Source organism: Patiria miniata, unplaced genomic scaffold (genome assembly GCF_015706575.1).
Source record: "Patiria miniata isolate m_02_andy unplaced genomic scaffold, ASM1570657v1 HiC_scaffold_22, whole genome shotgun sequence".
Taxonomy (NCBI): Eukaryota; Metazoa; Echinodermata; class Asteroidea; order Valvatida; family Asterinidae; genus Patiria; species Patiria miniata.
In genome coordinates this window covers 12,488,400-12,508,071 of record NW_024037061.1, presented here as the reverse complement: position 1 = coordinate 12,508,071, position 19,672 = coordinate 12,488,400, and the positions used below count along the sequence as shown (strand labels likewise).

At 40.3% G+C, this 19,672-nt stretch overlaps 1 protein-coding gene and 1 non-coding gene across 2 annotated transcripts in view; one reads left to right on the top strand and one right to left on the bottom strand.

Moving 5' to 3' along the window:
• The window catches only part of LOC119730091 (P2X purinoceptor 4-like), a 69,671-nt gene extending 55,004 nt beyond the window's left edge, over positions 1-14,667 (top strand). The window contains exons 7-11 of the mRNA XM_038202874.1: positions 1,544-1,685; positions 3,755-3,885; positions 5,260-5,416; positions 13,813-13,920; positions 14,189-14,667. Of these exons, the coding sequence (XP_038058802.1) occupies positions 1,544-1,685; positions 3,755-3,885; positions 5,260-5,416; positions 13,813-13,920; positions 14,189-14,341 (691 nt within the window). The 3' untranslated portion in view covers positions 14,342-14,667. The remainder of the gene's footprint in view (positions 1-1,543; positions 1,686-3,754; positions 3,886-5,259; positions 5,417-13,812; positions 13,921-14,188) is intronic.
• Positions 14,668-19,580: 4,913 nt separating this feature from the next.
• On the bottom strand, positions 19,581-19,662 carry Trnas-cga. Its single transcript has one exon. It is a non-coding gene; the product is annotated as a tRNA-Ser (tRNA).
• Positions 19,663-19,672: the final 10 nt, after the last annotated feature.

The following is a 19,672-nucleotide window of genomic DNA, read 5'->3' as shown; positions in this document are numbered from 1 at the left end:
CCCACTCAGCGGTTGTTGTTGTTGAAAGCTCCGCGATTGATGGAAAGACTTGCAAGGGTTCCAGAGGGCAAGTAGGCGTAGAAACCCGTGTAATTACTACCCAGTCCGTTGGAGAAACCACACACAATCTTGCTCTTATTTCTGTCTCCGTAATGGATGTAATACCTGTGACGGACGCGGCTTTAATTAAGTGTCATGGTTTACTAGCGCAAAAAAGCCCTGTCCTGTATCAAGCGTGCTTTGCGACATGAACAAGAACGCGCGGTGTAGCCGTGTAAATTGCAAGAAGTCAAGTGGATTTGGTGTAGGCCTGTCGCAGTTGTTTTTCAATGGTTTGGTGACTATTATCGTGGTATGGTGGAGTAAGTATACAATTTGGTGTGTGATCCTGGCACCGCACATTGAGTTAAGCACCTCATTTCATCCGCTCACCCAATCAAACTAAAGCCATAGATTATTCCACAAAACCCCTGATTCAAGCGTATTTTGTAGTTTTTGTTTTTATGACTATTCTCAACTACACATTCTTTAAATTTTTACTGATATTTTGACCGTCAAGCAAGAGCAACACAATTCATTTATTTTCAAAGATATTTTGGCCGTATTCGCAGGCAGAATAGGCCATATTTTGTTTTAACGAATTGGCTCGCTGTAACGATGCTACATTCGGGATTCCAACACTTTATATATCCCGCTTATTGAAACAGTTTAGTAACTTTACTGAAATCAAAACATTAAAGGACCCATGACATGAGCCTTACATGGGAACATATTTTATGCAACTATTTACTATTCTGAAATGTATGAAAACTTTTTGAAAACCCTTTTTGGTTATTTTTTTTTTATTGAAAAGCGCACTTTTTAAGCATTTGAAATTGTCCATGCTATTCCTGACAAACGAGGGCGCTGTTAGTGTGATGTCATTTCGGGAAGATGGTTCAAACTGTGAACCCAAAATGTGCTCATCGAAAACATTTTTGAGAAAACGTTGCTCATTGGCTTACTGCCATGTACCCAATCAATAACGAGTCACATGAAAGAAAAGAACATGTTTTACAGCAAAATATCCCAAATTCTGACAAATTTTGGTACTGAATTAACAATTAGGTTTCTGCCTCAAATAATATCACACTTTAGCTCATGAATATGGAAATGTTTATATATAAAACAAAATCCATTAAAAACAGTAGAATGAAAATTGAAAATAAGGTTAAAGATATGTGCATTTTCATGGATTGCATTAAAGAAATAACATAACATTAATTAAGCTGTAACAGTATGTACACTGACGTCAATAACGTTGGATTCACTTCTGTTTATACCCCGAATGGGATCGTTGTAGCGCCCTCTTTTGCTCAGGAATAAGGAATATTGCTCCCATATAATCCAGCAAAGTCAAACAACAATTTGACGCAAAGTTTTCACAAAACTTTTTTTTTTTTTTTAATTTCGAAATCTTGTTTCGTGTCACACTAACCCCCTTCTTCTTTTTGTACTTTGTAATTTGCTGCATGTTCCCCGTTCCCTCTCGCTTTTGTCACAGAAGAAATATCCGGGAAACTGCGGAGAAGGCTTACCTGCGAGGCTGCATGTACGACCCCGTCAAGGACCCACTCTGCCCTATCTTAAAGCTCGGGGAAATCGTGGCTATGGCTAACGACACGTTCGAACACATGGCCTACAAGGTACGTCATCAGCCACAAGATTCTATGCAACGGGGATGCTATAGACCATTATCACATTCCGGCTATCTTGATTTTTTTCCTATTCAAATCAACGTAACCAAGGAAAAATAGTCTGGTTTCTTTTTGCACAAAAAAAACTATCATTCAGTACTGTTATTGTATACAGGGGACATGAGTGCAATGGTGGCAGCATGATTAAGGTCTATAGGTAGAAAGTAAAGTGCTTAGTAAATTCATATTCATGAGAGAAAAAATGGCCCAGAACTACAGGGTACCGGGTGTCCCCAAAACATTTTTTTGTGTAAGCAGATACCTTTCATACCTCAAAACTGCTTAACATGAGTATTTCATTTTTGTGGAGCATATTAATTATTGTCTTGCGTATAATCAGTAAAAATGCCAAGGAAATCCGTTCATGCAAACCAGAGATCTAACAGATTATAAAAGGCTATGAGGTTTTCACCAATTCCAATGGGATTTAATTACACAGTTAGTGATATCAGTGCAACAGATTGTCGTGGGCCTTTTTCACTCTATTGTAACTTGAGTTAACTGTGTAAATCCCATCCCATTGGAATTGGTTGAACAACCCTTAGCAATCATAAGGAGTTGTGTGGAGGCGTGATTTTATAAAGCCGCGGGTACAAAGCTGTTTAAAAAAAAAATGATTTCAAAGAATTTATTGAAAAACAGTCAAACCATTAGACAAGTACAAATGAAGCTGTTTCAGGTTCATGTCAGAAGGCACTATTAGCAAAGTAGCTTTTTGCCCCACAGTAAAGGTATCTTTGGATCTACTCGATTGTTTTGTATTTTACCATGTGAGAAGTAGGCCTACATGCCAGGGGGAGGGGGGGGGGGGCAATTCCACGAAGCCGATAACCACATGATTCAGCCGCAAGCACAGTAACATCTTGTGTACTCAAAAAACATTATCGGGAAACTGTTTCAATGTAACCCGACACAAATAGCCTCACGTAATTGTAATATTGACGTGCTATTTCTGTACAGTGAATGCGAATATGCGAAGGGGTCCAATTTTTCGGAGGCTGACCACGTGAATTTGCCGCAAGCACAGAAACATTTTCTGAATTCAAAAGCAGGCTACCAATAAAAAAAAAGCAATGCCATGCATCTTGCCTAGCGTGGTTGCCAACGGATTTTATTTTAAGTTCGAATTCTGCAGATTAGCAAATAATAAAAGACATTTTTGGTCAGCCCATGATAGATTTATCTTTACGGTGGTCAGTGATTGGAACCCAGACGTTAGTAATACGATTCAACGTGAAGTCTCGAGACTTGCTCATTCTTCAGACGGCATCAAAACCGATCGGCTCGCAGTGCAACACTATTTTCATTATTTTAATCCCCACCATAATGTTACACTGATTCCCGCGGTTTCGATGCTCGTTTGAAATTCGTCTAATGGGCCTTGTGCACGCGTTGGCCATTTTTGTTGAGTTCACTGAATGTATTCCATTATTTGTTAACTGTTGAATGGGATGGCGCCAGACTATTTATGCAGGCATAATGCAGCCTTATTTTACTTTGTCATCTTTTTAAAATCTGGCGTTAAACATTAGGGAATGTTTCATTACAGATTTTAAATTGAAGCAGACTGGATTTAATTAGTAATTAACTTGCTTTCATTTCTCTTCGCAAGTTCCAAAAATTAAGATTTTACCTCACTTTCAATTCAATATGGCCGACTCGTGCATAAGGCCCATAAAGCATCGAGGAGCATGTTCGACATGCGACCATTCTAGTGGTTGATTAAGGACGTATATACCAAAGCCTGCGCAAAACGTGTCAACGCCTCTACTCAAACATGGTCTAAACTCCATCACGAAACTTTTCGTTGTTGTACATTATGATACGCGAGGCTATTGGTAACCAGCGATGCGACCACCCTCGGTAGGCTGACCTCAAAATAGTCAACTAGACTAGTCGAACTAACTATGGTCGTCCAGCCAGGGTTCGAATTTGCATATGGTAAGGTCAGAAATGTCTTTCAAAAGTGTCCTCCGACGATGACTAAATGTGTGATGTCATTTTCTCTGTCTGTGCAGGGAGGCGTGATAACGATAGACATCCAATGGAACTGCAACCTCGACAGACATCGAGACGAATGTCTACCAAAGTATCGATTCTTCCGTTCCGACGATCAGCACGCCAAAATAGCCGCCGGGTTTAACTTCCGGTAAGGTTACAAGGTTTTATTATATGTCTATGGTTACAACATCCAAACGAGCCTTGCTCAAATGTAATTGTGACATGCGCAACGGAGGCTAACCACTTCCAATCACATTTCTGGAATGCGTTATTATCGTACCATCCTGAACATTAACACGAATGGGCACAATGGTTGCTACTTTGCCAATGTGACCGGCTATACTACGAAATGAGTCTGTTTTTCTCCACTTATTAGTTTTGCGCATGCAGTAGAAAGAACATAATGCTCGTCATGTTGATATGTCACCCCTGTTTAGCCTATGTCTTAAAAAGTGGAAATATGACTAAAAATCTTGGCTGTTCATACTGATTAGTCCAGTGACTCAATAGAATAGTTCCAATTCATTTGGAGGGTGGGGGAGGGGGGGGGGGCACAAAGGCACATAAAAAAGACCTAATATGATCTCTAAATTCTAAAGAGTGAACTTAGGGACTAGACGTTTTAGAGTGAAAATCGCTCTCATGTTTGATTGAAATAGTCTGAAAAAAGAACCACTTCAGACAAAGCTCGAGTGAAAATTCGACCTTCACGATTGAAGAAATTTCACTCTCAAACGTCTAGTCCCTAGTTTCCGACTGTGGGAGTGAATCTTCACTCGAATGGAGAGAATTTTCACTCTTCGGAATTTAGAGAGTGCCCGCCAATTAACAACGAGGTTATCTTTGCTATCTTTTTTTCTGCAGTTATTTGTCACTGATATCAAGCTCCATTTTAATAGCTTGGAATTTGAACCCTGAATTTTGATTTGCTTAACTTAATGTGAAAAGCCCAAGTTGTGGCGCCAGATATTCTCGACTTCATTAGTCAGCTCTTTTATCAAGTTCTCCATACCGCCATGCTCGCTTGATTCGGATGGATAATATCAGCAACAGGTATAATCAGAATGTAATGAGAATGTCTCATTTAGAATGCACCTGGCTGCATTTCAATGAATGAATATTTCTTTTTGCAAAGCAAGGCGGGTGGTTGGTCTTTTTTTTTTTTTACCTAGGATTACTTCTTTGGAGCGGATGTGACAAGGAGACGCTGCCTGGCCGCACCGACCAATTTGGGTCAAATTGAAGTTAAATGAGTACAGGTCTCGAGATGTCTCCTCGAAAATGCACGGCGGTTTGATATTGAAAGCACACCGGCTAAAGTTCAGCAGCGTGGGGTTGTCAGAATCGATTCATCATGCCTCCTTAATCCTAGAATCGAGACTGGCAAACCGTGCAGCAACTCGTGATGCTCATCTCGAGCGCTTTGCTACGGCTCTATCTCTATCTTTGTATACTTCCTCTCCCCTTCCGAACTAATGCTCTCTCGTCTCTGTCCTTGTCTCTCTGTTGCCATGGCAACCAGGTTCTCGAAGTTTTACAAAGTGGACGGCAAGGAGCATCGGACGTTAACGAAGGCCTACGGTATCCTGTTCAACATTAAGATCACCGGGCAGGCTGGCCAGTTCCACTTCATCCCGCTCATGCTCAACGTGGCGTCGGGGTTTGCGCTGCTTTCGCTGGTAAGCGTCGCTCCATGCTTCCTCTCACTTTGCTTTTCAGTCTGTGATACAGGGTGAGTCAAAACAAGCGGAACCCAAACCCCAAAATTATATTTCATATTTAAAAAATAGATAGCGCCAAAAATAATAATGACTTAAAAGGCAATTTCGTAAGCTACTTTTAAATGAAAAACTTGAATTACTGAAATTGCTCAATCCGTTCAAAGAATGTCATGCACCATTTAAACACAATGAACCTATAAAACCTCTTTCGTCCATAAATGCGATTTCAAGTGTCGTCTTCACAATTGTCTTAATATATCACCAGCGATAAAACCTCAGTTCAAAAGTTTTAAAAAATCGACAAAATCCTTTTCAAGGCCCGTCTTTTAAAATAAAAGTGGATTTTATAAAATCATATTGTCTGCCTGACCATGATTATTAATAAAGATATCGTGTACTACAGTTGTTGACAGTTGTTCAAACGAGTATTCTGTGTCGTTTTCTTTGTTACTGCAAACAGTCAGAATACACAATAAATTGGTTGGTTTTTTTTGACAGGTTTTAGGGCCATTGCGTTTAAATAGTGATATTCTTTGAACGGAATGAGCAATTTCAGTATTTTTTCCATCTAAAAGTAGCTTATGAAATTGGATTTCCATTCATTATTAATGTTGGTGCTATAAATTATTTTAAATATGAAATATACCGTAATGTTGGGGGCTTGAGTTTGTTTTTACTCTCCCTGTATCATTGGACCGATTCCATGGAGATGCTAATCTGAAGTATTTAATTGTCATGTTGACCTCCTAGGCAAAGGCATGTCTGCTTAGCGAGAAATAAATATATGCTTAGCAAGTTTTTGTCTTCTATAAGCAACAAAAATAAAACGTTTACCCGTTCTAAGTTATTGAATCACAATTTCGTTAAGTTTACCTACATAGCCAATTTAGAACAAAACATAAATATTATCATAAGCAATACGAGACACATTACATTTTTGGCTAGCGAGTTTAATATGTTTTTTGCAACTAAACGTTTCTGCGATCTGTTGTTTGTTGCTAAGAACTCCATGAACAATTTGGTCTCGATGATTATTGCTTTGTTTAAAAACAATTTGATTAGTCCCCTTCCAAACGTGGAGGTTTCTAAACTGTTTTAGCGATAATTTAATAGTTTATTAGTAAATTTCTGATGATATATTGGTTAAGAATCCATTTCAGATCATTATAGTACGAAAAAACGTTCTAAATATTCTTCGAGGCAGCGGAAAAGCCAAGAGCTTCGCACGGCACTGAGCAACGGGAAAAATGTTTCGCCAACCCCGGTCCCAACACGGCCTTAATTTTTCCGCTGTTGTTAAGTCCATGTGTAATAATGATAATTTTCACTCCATTGGTGAGCGATGATCCGTGACCCAATCGAAAGAGAAAATCAGTTTTCCTTTTGATGTTTCCCGCACATCTACAATCATCTCAATCTTTACCTAGAACGAATCTATAAGACAAGTCCACGTATCAACAGGCATTTATCGTGATTTCATTACAATTTTCGTCATGGATGTGAACGCTTTGCAGAACATCATCTCGGTTGTGTTATTAGAGGCGGTACATCAGAACTGGAAACCGGTGACGTCAGGGTATCGGCATCCTTTGATGACGACGATGATGATGATGATGATGCAAATCAGATGTGGAAAGTCTTGATGTTGACAGTCTCATGTATATTTCATGGACGGGAGTAGAATGCAGTCCTAATTTAATTGCCCGCTCGGAATCGGTTGCAGTGAAGCAGTTGACGATCCTCGGTTAACCCTTGGGTGGATTTATATCAGTGATAATTGTGGAAGAAATAAGATCAAGGTGAACGCGACCACATCAATTACGGTAACAGCATCAACCGTAATAAAAACGAAAACAGTGAATACGCCAGACAACAACGACACTAACAACAGTAATATCAGTAACAACATCAGCAAAACCAACAGCAATAGCAACAGCAATAACAACAGCAACAGTAAACAACAATAGCAAAAGCTACAACAATATAGCAACAGTAGTAACAACAGGAACAGCAACAGCAATAGCAACAGCAACAGCAATATAGCAACAGCAACAGCAATAGCAACAGCAACAACACTAGCAACAGCAACAGCAACATCAATAGCAATAGCAACAGCAATATAGCAACAGCAATAGCAACAGATATAGCAACAGCAACAGCAATAGCAATATCAACAGCAATATGACAACAGCAATAACAACAGAAATAGCAACAGCAACAGCAACATCAACAGCAACAGCAACATCAACAGCAATAGCAACAGCAACAGCAATATAGCAACAGCAATACAGCGACAGCAATAGCAACAGCAATAACAATAGCAACAGCAACAGCAATTGCAATATCAACAGCAATATCGCAACAGCAATAACAACAGTAATAACAACAGCAACATGAATAGCAACAACAACAGCAATAGCAATAGCAATAGCAACAACAATTATAGCGACAGCAGTACCAACAGCAATAGCCATAGCAACAGCAACAGCAATAGCAACAGGGGAAACCTGATAAGAATAATTTCCAACCAAAAAAAGCTGCGTAGGCCTATATATATATTATGAGAAAAAAAAGTATCTTCGGTAAATATTTGTGCTCATCCCGAGATTCCAAATCTGCACTTTTTACGAAAAAAACACGTTGCATTGTCTAAGTTCATTTCAGCCCATTTGATAAGGTCGCCCACAGGAGAAAAGCTTGACTGCCACATCACCCAAGCAATATCACTTTTCGTTTATTACCTGGACATGATGGAGCGTCGATCCGCAGGGATCTGAATCGCGTGTACCTCGGAGTCTACATGTCGGGTGCGTCAAACCGTACGATTATGTAAAACTGCTGTTTGTAATTAGATCGCATGATGATTTTTTTTTATTAAGGGTGGGGAGAGGACGGGGAAGAGAGATTTATCTCTCTCTGAACCAGTAAGTAGAAATCCATGTTTTAAATCCTTCCTTTCCCGGAATTTAATGAAAAAATGTCCACGTTCTGCAACGGTGTCATTTTGCACTTCACCGGCTGGAGTTTCTTCGCCACACTCCCCGTTTTCTACAATTATATTTTATTCCCCTGGACAAGCCGAGGCCAGCCACTGAATATCATGAATTGCAAATTGCAGAAGAAAGTATAATGTCATTATTATTATTATTTTTCTCGCCTTGCCTTACTCTTCGGAGTGTGAAGCCGTCTTTAATTTCGATGCAGCCTCTCTGATGCAATTTTCAGCGCGACACAGATCCAGGATGAGCACGTTTCTTTGTCCCAAATCGGGTTTTGAATGATACCATGCCTGGCAGTCACCCAATCTGCGGATTGATATAAGACACCTCGGATACTGTGCTTCGACTGTTTTTTTTCCCACAGCTGCTCATTGCCCGGGAAACGTAATCCCACACCTTTTTCTATCGAGAAATCATATCACGATATCGTGATACGGAGGGACGTGTGCACTGTTAAACTACTTCAGTTTAAGAAAACAAAACCACACGCAGCTGAATTAAAAAGGGCTTGATATTTCAGAATGCAATTTGAAACGATCTCATTTTGCGTATCTACTATAGGTATCATGGGATGGCTCACTATTTCGATCCCCATTTTTTATGTCGCTTAAAATAAAACGCACTAATTTGAAACCCGTAGTTCGGATAAAGAAAACGTTCAGTTGTCGAAGCAAAACAAAACATCCGTAAGATGAAGAGCGGGTCAGCCAAGACAGCCGGGCTAATCGAACGCTCATCCACGGGCCATCACGATCCTCACGTGACGCCCATAGCTGTGGCCATAGCAACTGACAAAACGTCCGTTTCAGATTGGGTCTTAGTTTGAAATTTACTGCTTTTGAGTCAATTGCAAAACTCAAAAAAATAGGCTGAAATTATAGCCTCGCAAGTCGCAATGAACTAAATAAAATGATTACCTTTAGACTTCAAATAAATTAAAGTTAACTTATAAGTCCACTTGAGTTTTCCGTTGTCCAGCCGCCATACTTGTCCATTTCTAGGGAATGAACGCATGCGTGACGTATTTCCACCACTGACTCTGTTCCATAGTCTGCGGTGGCTGACCCGGTTGAGCCCTGAGAATGACGTCAGAGCTACTTGATCGGCACGGGGCTGGCCCGTGTCGACCCGAATGAGCTAAACGAACGCACCCATTACGTGGCATGAGTCACGTGACTATACTGTGTCTCGTCCTTCAGGTCATCTCCCTTGGTCTTGGATACCTCCCTGGTCATGATACTTGATGACTCGATACACGTCAGTATCGACTCGAGCTCGTGCATCCGGATTATATTAATCCGATACCGGATTTAATGACGATCTCACGTACCAACGGTCCCAAGAGAATCGATAAAATCGGTTTATCGTCGAATTTTGGCTGCTGGCCGGCGAGACTGTACGCTGGGTATATTTTGTGTAAACATATTGTTTTGGATTTTAAGTTAAAAAAACATTGTGTATATGTTCTTATTGAACTTTTACATCGTTCGAACCACCCTAATTTGTTTATATTGTTGAGACATACTCCTCGGGCGAATTGCGAAACAAAATTTGTTTTTGCTGCCGGGATCGGAGAGAGCCTCGACCCCAGAGAGATGATATGAATTTATTGTGCTTGACTGGTTCGTGGGCTGGAGGTTGAATATAATTAAGATAAACATAAATGGGGGGGGGGGTTAATAAGTATAGAATTTCCCGGCCAACTTGATTCAACAACATTGGTTCATTTTCATTATAAGGCTTTTAGCTTCACGTAGATCAAAATAGGGTTTCGTGTGAGATATCGCTGCATTCGATTCTTCTGGCGACTTGCTTTGATTTACATGCCTAATTGTAAGCTACTGGTTAAGATTCAAAACCACAGGCGAGTGCAGAATACGACAGTGCGTTGGGAACCTCCGAGTCAGACAAAGGTTTTTTTATTGATAGATTTACTTTTTTGCTTTTTACAAACTCTCTCACAGTACGTTTTATTTTAAGAGCAGTAAAAGCTTGTAGCTTGGTTGACAATGGTGCATTTGACGGGGATCATTGTCAGTATCCAGTCATAATTTCATCCAGGGCACTACGGGCGACTGACAGAGTGGACGACTATCCGTCCAATAGTGCGCAATATCCATACACGAGATAGGCCTACGTACGTTTATTTGCAAAAAGGAATGTAACACAATCATATCTGACGGATGAAAGACGATTGGACGGTACATACATGTAACGTTTTGGGAAGTAAAGCGGAAAAATCTATATTTCAGGAAGTAATTGAAAGCGCCTGAAGAAAAACCGAGGATGAACAAATGTTTGGTTAAGAAAATGCAAGAAATACTCGGCTCGGGTACTGATGCTTATATTTATAAGTAATTTGAAACCAAAAAATACCAAATCACTATGCTCACAAAGTAACAACGTGTGAGGTAAATGAGAAACAGATGTACCTCCGTACATGAGCTCTGCATGCATATCGCACATGTTCCATCCTGAGGTATGAGAACAATGAGGTTTGATTGACTCATCTGGCCGTCACTAGTGACTGTAATCAATGCAGTACATGTACCTCAGACAAGCAGACTCCAGTCCCGACGAAACGATTCTGTGGAATGACACATGTTAATACTTGAACAATGAACTCAATGGAATGGGGACAGGGAGGTTTGTTGAAACGCCCCTCGGCCCATTATCTCATCATTAACGCTTTCACTCCTGTTTCGAATTAGAAAGCAGTCTCTTGGTGCATGGAATGTCTGCTACTTTTAGCTGGTATAGAGGCTGTTCTCTATTCATCAGCTTCTTCCTCTCTTGATCACTGCATCATGGAACTATCATCTTGAGAATCATCTAAAATACGATTCTGAGAGAACATGCGGCAGTCACCGTAGAATGCGCAGATGTTTGCCAAGTGATGACATTGACTTGTTAATCAACCTTTTTGCTACAGGCTTCGACGAAACTGAGTTAACTTAACGACCATTTGAACTTGATTGAACGTGGACGTAGAAAGAACGCTAACCAATGAAATCAGATGACTCCTTTTTTTTGTACGATAGAATGCTGATGTAAGGAAGCAAATGGGTCGGATAATAAATTGAACGACTTCTTGTCGAAATTGACCGGGAAAACCTAATGGTGCGGTCATCGAGTAAAGTACCTATGTGCTAAAAATAGAAAATTCACCAAAATTTTGTAATGGTAAAGCCATAATAATGCAATTTCATTGAAAGAAAATGCTATTTCGTTAATAATATCTGAAAACATTGTAAAAAAAAAGAGATGTCTTGAGAAAAAAAAATGCGATTCATGTGTGTGGTGAAGAAAATTATTGTGTGAAAAAAATTGTGAAACTTTACCGCCACTATCTAAAGAAAAACAAACGGTTTCTGATGTTTTTAGATATTGGCCCATCTTTATTGTATACCTGTTTCATTTGACCAGTTGTTTATGAGTAGGCCTATAACGCAAAGCCAGTGGTCAAACAAAAAAAAGGTTCAATGTTCCTAACGTCTTTTAATTAGAGGAGTGGAAACGTGCCGTGCTTCCGGTCGCATGTGCTGACATTTCTGATAAGGCATTTTACAGTCTCCAAGATTCTCCAAATTACATTCTCCGACATCCACATCAGCTACGGATGGCGCTTTTATGGTCGAATCGTTGAAGTGAAATTAAAGAAAACACTCATAGGGCCTGTTTTGGCTTTTCGTTTTTGGGGCAGGAGGAGTCATTTACCTCAACCCTACACCGTTGGAAAAGGCCTGACGTGCCTAATGGATCGATGGCTGCGAACAGGATTTTTTTCTCCCCCGAACAAAATTATTTTGATGAATTCAGGCGCGCCGTTTTAGAGTTTCAGGGTTTTAGCAACCTGGAGCAGGGTATTTATGCGGGACACGTATGCTGGTCACGGGACTATATCAAGGCGTCCTTTGTAGTTTGGTGTTTGTTTCTGTTAACCTCTGGTTAGGGCGCCCTCCATCGCACTCTTTGCGCGTTCAGGATGTCGGGGTCACGTATAGGTGAGGAGGTTGACCCTTCTTTTCTGGGGTCACGGGTCTTTGGTGGTGTTAGGGTCATAGTCTTGAGCTGATGGTTATAGGCCTCGTGGTCTGGTGCATTGAACTCATGATCTTGTGGGTAAATCTGTAGGTTGTGGGTTCGAGTCCAGTCTTGGGTTATGGTGTGTGTGTGTCCTTGGGCAAGGCACTTTGTCACTCATTGATTCTCCCCATCCAGGAGTGAATGGGTACTTGTTAGGGCAGAGATGGTTGTGTGTTGATTTAGCTGGTTGCGCATAATATGGGGGCATTGAGCTGTATACCCCCAGGGAGCTGAGATTGTCTTTGGATTGGAATGTTTTCATTGGCCCGATGAGCAGGGGTGATAAAAAATATTGTACCGCGCCGTGGTAACCTGTTTGGTTTAAACATGTAAGCCTACACCATATAAATCCATAATATTAGTATCAATGTTATTAATAGAAAATTAAAATCACATGAGATATTGAAATGCGCAGGACCCGATTGCGAAAAAGTATTCCTCGATAGATTGACACCTTATTTTCAAAACTTATTAATGAGTTCTATTGTTCTCAGCTCAGTTTGCAGCTTATCCGTCCTTAGTCTCCCCCATATTTTCACTTCATCTTTACTTTCCCTTGGTCTAAATTGAGGGTACAATGGGTGTGTGATCGTTTGTTTTCCGCTGTATGGACAATGATAGCAGCGGTGTATCCAGTGTTTGCGGGTCCGAGGGCAAAACGGGTAATTTATCCGGATAATGACCCCAAGTTATGTCGTTCGGTTGTACCGGACGGTGCTGGCACTTTCATTTCATACAAAATATTGCCGGGGAGAGGGACAAGTTCCCCTTCCTCCTCTACCCCCCCCCCTCCCTCCCGCAGGACACGGCGCTGGATAATAGAGTTGGACACCAATATTACAACGCGTCGTGTGCCCGGCAGAAGGGCATATGTGCATATGCCCTTATGCAGTAGCGCGTAATGACCAAAATGCTCCCAGCAAAAGGGCATATGCAGAAAACTGCCTCCATTTTAATGAAATTTAAACATTTTCGTCAGAAATTAATACAAGTTGTTCCAAAACTTATGATTCATAGGTGTGACAAATTTCAAATTCGGGCGATTTACATTATGCGTGGGAGAACATTGAATACATAATGCGCGCGAGGGAACAATGGAAACTTTCAATGCAATTTTCTTGAAAATGATTTTTGCGTCAGAACGCTCATACGCCCTTCTGCCGGGCACCCGACGAACATCTATTTAAGAACGAGGTCAAAAGGATCATCTTTTCATATCCAGATATCCGATGCCCCGTAGCCTAAATATTTTATTTTTGAACTTTCTAGGCCACCGTCATGTGTGACATCGTTGTGCTGTATCTGCTGAAGAAACGAAACATCTACAAAGAATGCAAATACCAGAACGTCAACCCGGTCACGGACGATGGCTATGAGGTGACAAACCAGTGATTAATAACATAAATCTATTTTTATGATATTGATAACATATCGAATGACGTGCTATAAAGTTGTGATGTAAAGGCCTAAATGAATACGTCGGCCAAAAACAACAAAAAAAAGCTGATGGAACCTCATGATTTTAACAAAATTGGTATTATATTTCAGATTGTAATCAAATTATTGCATTTGGTTTGAGCCGCAACATTTTCTTTAAAGTTCAAAACTTTGGTGACTTCGTTAATATCCGATTTTCCATTCGCAGGTCCCCACCCTTCGATCGTTTTCCAAATCGGACGGCAACAGCGCTATATTCCCGCTCCGCCGTGTATCATACGACGGTAACTCAATGGACGTGGGCAAGCGGTACGCCACGGCATATCTGGATTCAACCTCCGACAATGATCGAAACAGCTAAAACAATGAACATTTTTTTTGTATCTAATTATAGAAACACAGTTATATACAATAAAATAACCTGTTTGTATTTTGGTGGAACGATAAATTGCCAACTTTGGAAAGCGGTGATGTGGACTTTGATGAAGAGTGAAAATGTGTGGCTCGGATTTTGTCTGTTTTTGTTGTCTTTTCTGTGGTTAAGTGTCCGCTACTTTTAAATTATAAGTTCATATTTATTTCCGACGTTTCAAGTGCATGTATGTTGTATTTATGTCAGATTACTGTTGTTTGAACGTCTTTTCGTCAGTGTCTTGCAGAGTTGTAACGAGTCACTGATTTTTGTGACTCGAGTCGAGTCGAGTCATTTGCCCTTAGGGAATCGAGTCGAGTCGAGTCACCAAAAATTGTGACTCGAGTCGGACTCGAGTCGAGTCAATGACTCGAGTCATTACAACTCTGGTGTCTTGAAAAAATGCATGTTTAATTTTTCTTTTGAGAGCAAAGCGTAAAACAGAAATGTTATCTGTTGGTTTGTCTTTTTTGCGGGTTTTATTCCTAAAAGTGGTAGTCTGTTCTTTCGGTATCTTTTAATGTTTGTGGTTAGGTTGAATTACCTAACCACTGTACATACCATCTTTCGTTTTTCTGTTTCTCGTTCATTTGGTTGATTTTTGAATACTCTTTGAAGTTTTCGAGCAAATTATTGCAAATACAATCGTGCATTATGCTAAATAATTATTTTTGTAATAATAATTACTATTATTCCATTGTGACTTTATTTCCAAATGTTTTAATTCGATTGATAATGCGGATAAATCGCTCTTTGATAAATAGCGGAAAACAAATATTGTATTTTCTTGAGTTGGTGTGTTTGAAACGAGACGAGGTCAAGTTTTGTTGATACTAAAGACGAAGAGCCGAGTTAACTCTTTAAAATCTGCAATTTGGCATCTTATAATTAACTGATTAATGTACAGTTGTAATTTTTGGTCATTAATATTGTACAGAGAAAATGTACATCTCAACACGAAACATGATGGCATGGGCGGTCACGTGTTTATTTATTGTTTGGAAGTTGAAAGATAAAATAGGGATAAGGTGGCGAATGAGGTTTTTGGGAAGAGTGGTGGGGTTTTAGGTTGGGGGTTGGCCCACGTGGTAGTCACAGAAGTACACTGCGTGTACCCTTTTAGGAGTACGAGGGGTCGTCAATGGTAACTCAAAGATTTTACATGGCTTAAGTTAAATCGCGTAGGTATGCGGGGTTTCTCAAGTGTTGTAGTTGATCCGCAGAAAGAAGCCAAACTGACTTTGTTTTTGAGCCTCCGAAGACTCATTACAATAAAAGGTGTGTGCTTATATCTAAATTATTTGATACTACAAAAGAAATACGACCAAGAGAAAATGGTGTAATTATCTTGAAATTGAAGAAAATGTCATTTAGGTTCATAGAAACGTGAGTGTCTTGACATAACATGAACGTGATTAGTTCCCGGTAGAAAAGTAGACTCTACCATTTAGTGAGTTGTTTGTTTCCTTGTCATTATTGACAGAAAAAAATATCATCATCGTAGTTAACCCAGCACTCGATATCGTTGATCGATATTGGGGGAAAACGTTTTACTTTGACGGCATTCACAACACCTACCTGAATTCAAAGCATAATTAATATTGTCTTCCCTCCGAGTTTTGTATCAATCTTAATGCACCAAGCCATAAAGCGTACCTGTGATATTCCACAGTTGTGACAACACAAATATAATCTTTTTTTGTTTTATTTTGTGAATAATTTCTTTGCTTCATAGCCTAAGTAATAATTATTGAGCAGAGCCAATTTTCCATGGGCTTACTTTATCATGATATTGCTGCGCAGATTTGTTTTGGTCGGTGAGGATTTCGATGCAAATTGGCCACAATCAATACCCAACCCAGCATTTTTACTGCTAGCCTATTATTGCAAAACTTTTCTGTGCCCAGCAAACTGATAGGCTCTGCAGTGCTGCGAATCTGGCCCCAAGATGCAGCCGTTACCATGGTGATATATGAATAGAAAACCAGCCAGCCCTTCCCACAATTAAAAAAAAAATAGTTTTCAAGCATTGATTTTAACGGCAGCACGTCTGGGAATCTCGAAGTAATTATAAGTTCCTGAACTCGTATAATCTACTGGTATTTTGATAGTGTTGATGGTTTACGGTGCTTTAATTTAGTTTTTCTATTTATTTGGTTACGTTCATTTTGTTTGTGTGGGCTTGGGGGCTTTCAAATGCGATTCTTATGTATTAATGCTCACGGGGGACTATATCCTAATGGCTAACTGTGATATTATGCATTGTTAATTGTAATGAGTTTCTGACAGCTTTCTTGGTGTGTAATGTGTATAGGGTTTATACATAACATTCTGTCGACATAAATAAATACCAGAAGCGGAGGGAATATATCTAAAATGCCATTTGAACTAACTGAGATTTCTGAACAGGCTTTGATATAGAACTGATTAGGTTAGAAAAAAAAGGACTGCCGAGTGTATCAAATAGACTATAATTCTTACACGGTGTATACACTCTAAAAAGTCACTGTTCAGATTTGAACCCGGGAACACTTTTCCGGGTTAAAAGAACACTTGTCCGGGTCAAATGACACTTTTCCGGGTCCAATGACACTTTCTGGGTTAAATGACACTTTTCCGGGTTAAAATAAACCTTTTTCTGGGATAATTGACCCTTTCCAGGTCAAATGACACTTTAACGGGTCGACATAACACTTTTCGGGGTCAAAACAACACTTTTCGGGTCAAAATGACACTTTCCAGGGTCAAAACAACATTTTTCCGGGTCAAAATACTACTTTTCTGACGCATTTTCGCGTTATTTTGACAAAGAAAAGTGTAATTGTGACCAAGAAAAGGGTCATTTTGACCCGGAAAAGTGTCATTTTGACCTACAGAAGTAGGCCCTTTCATTTTGACCCAGAAAAGTGTCCGTCCAAATATAGAACCTGGATTCTGGGTCAAATCTGAGCAGGGACGTTTTAGAGTGTATCATTCATCTCTCAGACAACAAAAGCACATTTCAATCCATGCGAACATAAGGGCGAATTTTCACAACCATCGACCCTCATAATGTTGGTCACTGTATTGTGATTTTAAGATTATTTTAAGGTTTATTATAAACCTTGATCAAACATTTAAGAGATTTCTTCCACAAAGGTGTTCCATTGCGTTACTATGTGTGTGTGATTGAGAGCCCGAACCATAATGTATAAGGAATTCCGAATAGCTGCTTATTTGCTTTCATATCAGTATGTGGCCATTCATTGGTTGATTTGAACCAAGCTGTAGTTACTACCACTCATTTCATTGGTCATTTTGTCTGCGTCTCGTAAAATTATTTCTGTGAATTATGTAAATAAACAAACGTCCATTTAAATATAGATTGGTGGTTTGTGATTTTTTTGCTGGTGTTGCGCGGTACAATACGTTGAGGTAGTTCACGTCACAAACATACATAGGTTTGTAGTGGCCATTTCCCCTTATTTTAGTTGGCTTATAAACCACAAACTGAGCAACGACAATTTTCTTTCAATTTTCAATTCGGACTTTGATATTTTAAAAGAAAGTACTTTTGTTTATTTTTCATTTCCGGCATTCCTCCCGTATTTTGTCTAGCTGAATGGGAATATCAAAAGCCGTTATACCTTTGAAGGACACTTCCATTAATTGTTTGTCTGATTTACCCCCCACCCTCCCCACCCCCACCCCCTCCCCCGTATAATTTTGTCTCGGTTTGACCTATTCATTTGGAATAAAACAGCAAGCCTAAAACCACCAAACATACAATCCGAGTCATCCCCTTTAACCCAAACAGCCTTTAGTGTAATGTAACAAAACAGCCCCAAATCAAAAGAGTTTTCTGACATACATGTATATCGAAGTGATACAAAATTTCCTGAAATATATCCACCCCCCCCCCTCCCTCCAATCGATAGGCTGTGACGTAGGGGCAACGGGTATGTGCACGTTGATAAACACTTCTCGTGGCTGAGAAAATATTCCAACCTCTGAAAGCCTGCGGACTTTTCACCCAAAAGGCCGATGCTGTCAAAGCGAGCTGCGGGGCGCACCACGCGGACAGCAGACTGTTGAGGTATTAGAGAGAGGCTGGGCTAATTCATTAACTAAGAACCCCTAGAGGGCGCTCTAGGGGTGCGGCATGGCGGAAATGCGCTGTTTTGGACTGGAGGTAAATGATCGACTCGAGACACCGCCTTGTTAATCAACTTTGACAAAGTGAACTGCAGAAATGATCGTAGTTGGGTACACTAAGTTCTTCAAAGGCCGTGTTGTTTGACAGATGTATCTACATTCCGTATTCTTTTGCTTCGATATCTTTCATTTGCCGAGCTCGTTCGATTTTCCGCCACGTTTAATCTTATAATCAATCTTATAATTAAACGTCGCACGGACTTTGTTGCTTGTGTCACAACTTAAAAGGGTAAACTCGGTGCTGATTTATAACGTCGTGAAATGTGCACATTCCACCTTTATTAATACTCCGTAGATCTTCAAAATGAAACCAAAAATGATTTTGAACGTCGTGGTGCACTTATTCCAAAGTCGTGGCCTACTGTTGTGGTTTGTTTTTAGAAACTCGCGAAGATATTAAACTTTCCTACCAAAATGAAAAACAAATTCGATGCAGGCTTCATTTCTACATTCTAGTAAGTTCCTCTTGCAACCAAACATAAAGAATTAGGTCTCCCCTCTTAAAAATTAAACATAAAACATTTCCAGAAAGCCAAAATCAACCCGTGTAACCGATACCAAACTCAAAAAATAACACAAAACATTAACCTGAAACAAAAAGAGTTGGGTCTCGCCGTATTGTCCGGGCTGTGAGCCGCCTCCCATTCTCGAGTGCGATCCTGCTTACTGCTCCACACGGGGGCTTTTGCCTGCTGCGTTACCGCCCTGGGCCGGTACACCCCTCCTTAGTCAACCTGGTCTGGTACCCAACCTACGCCGGGTAAACCATGCCGATGCCGAGCTTAGCCTGGACACCCGATCGTCATGAGCAGAACGACGCCACAGAGCTCCCGGTCTCATGCGATCCACCAACCCCGGCCTCCTAAAGTCACTGGATTACAGGCGCACGCCACAACGCCCGGCCGGTAGAAGAAGCGAATCTTAAATGTCTTAAACCAAAGAACTGTAACAAACCATGAAAATAAAGCATTGGCGAAAGAAAAAAGAATTCCACCGTCGTAGACAGGATTCGAACCTGCGCGGGGAAACCCCATTGGATTTCGAGTCCAACGCCTTAACCACTCGGCCACCACGACTCGTTGGCAA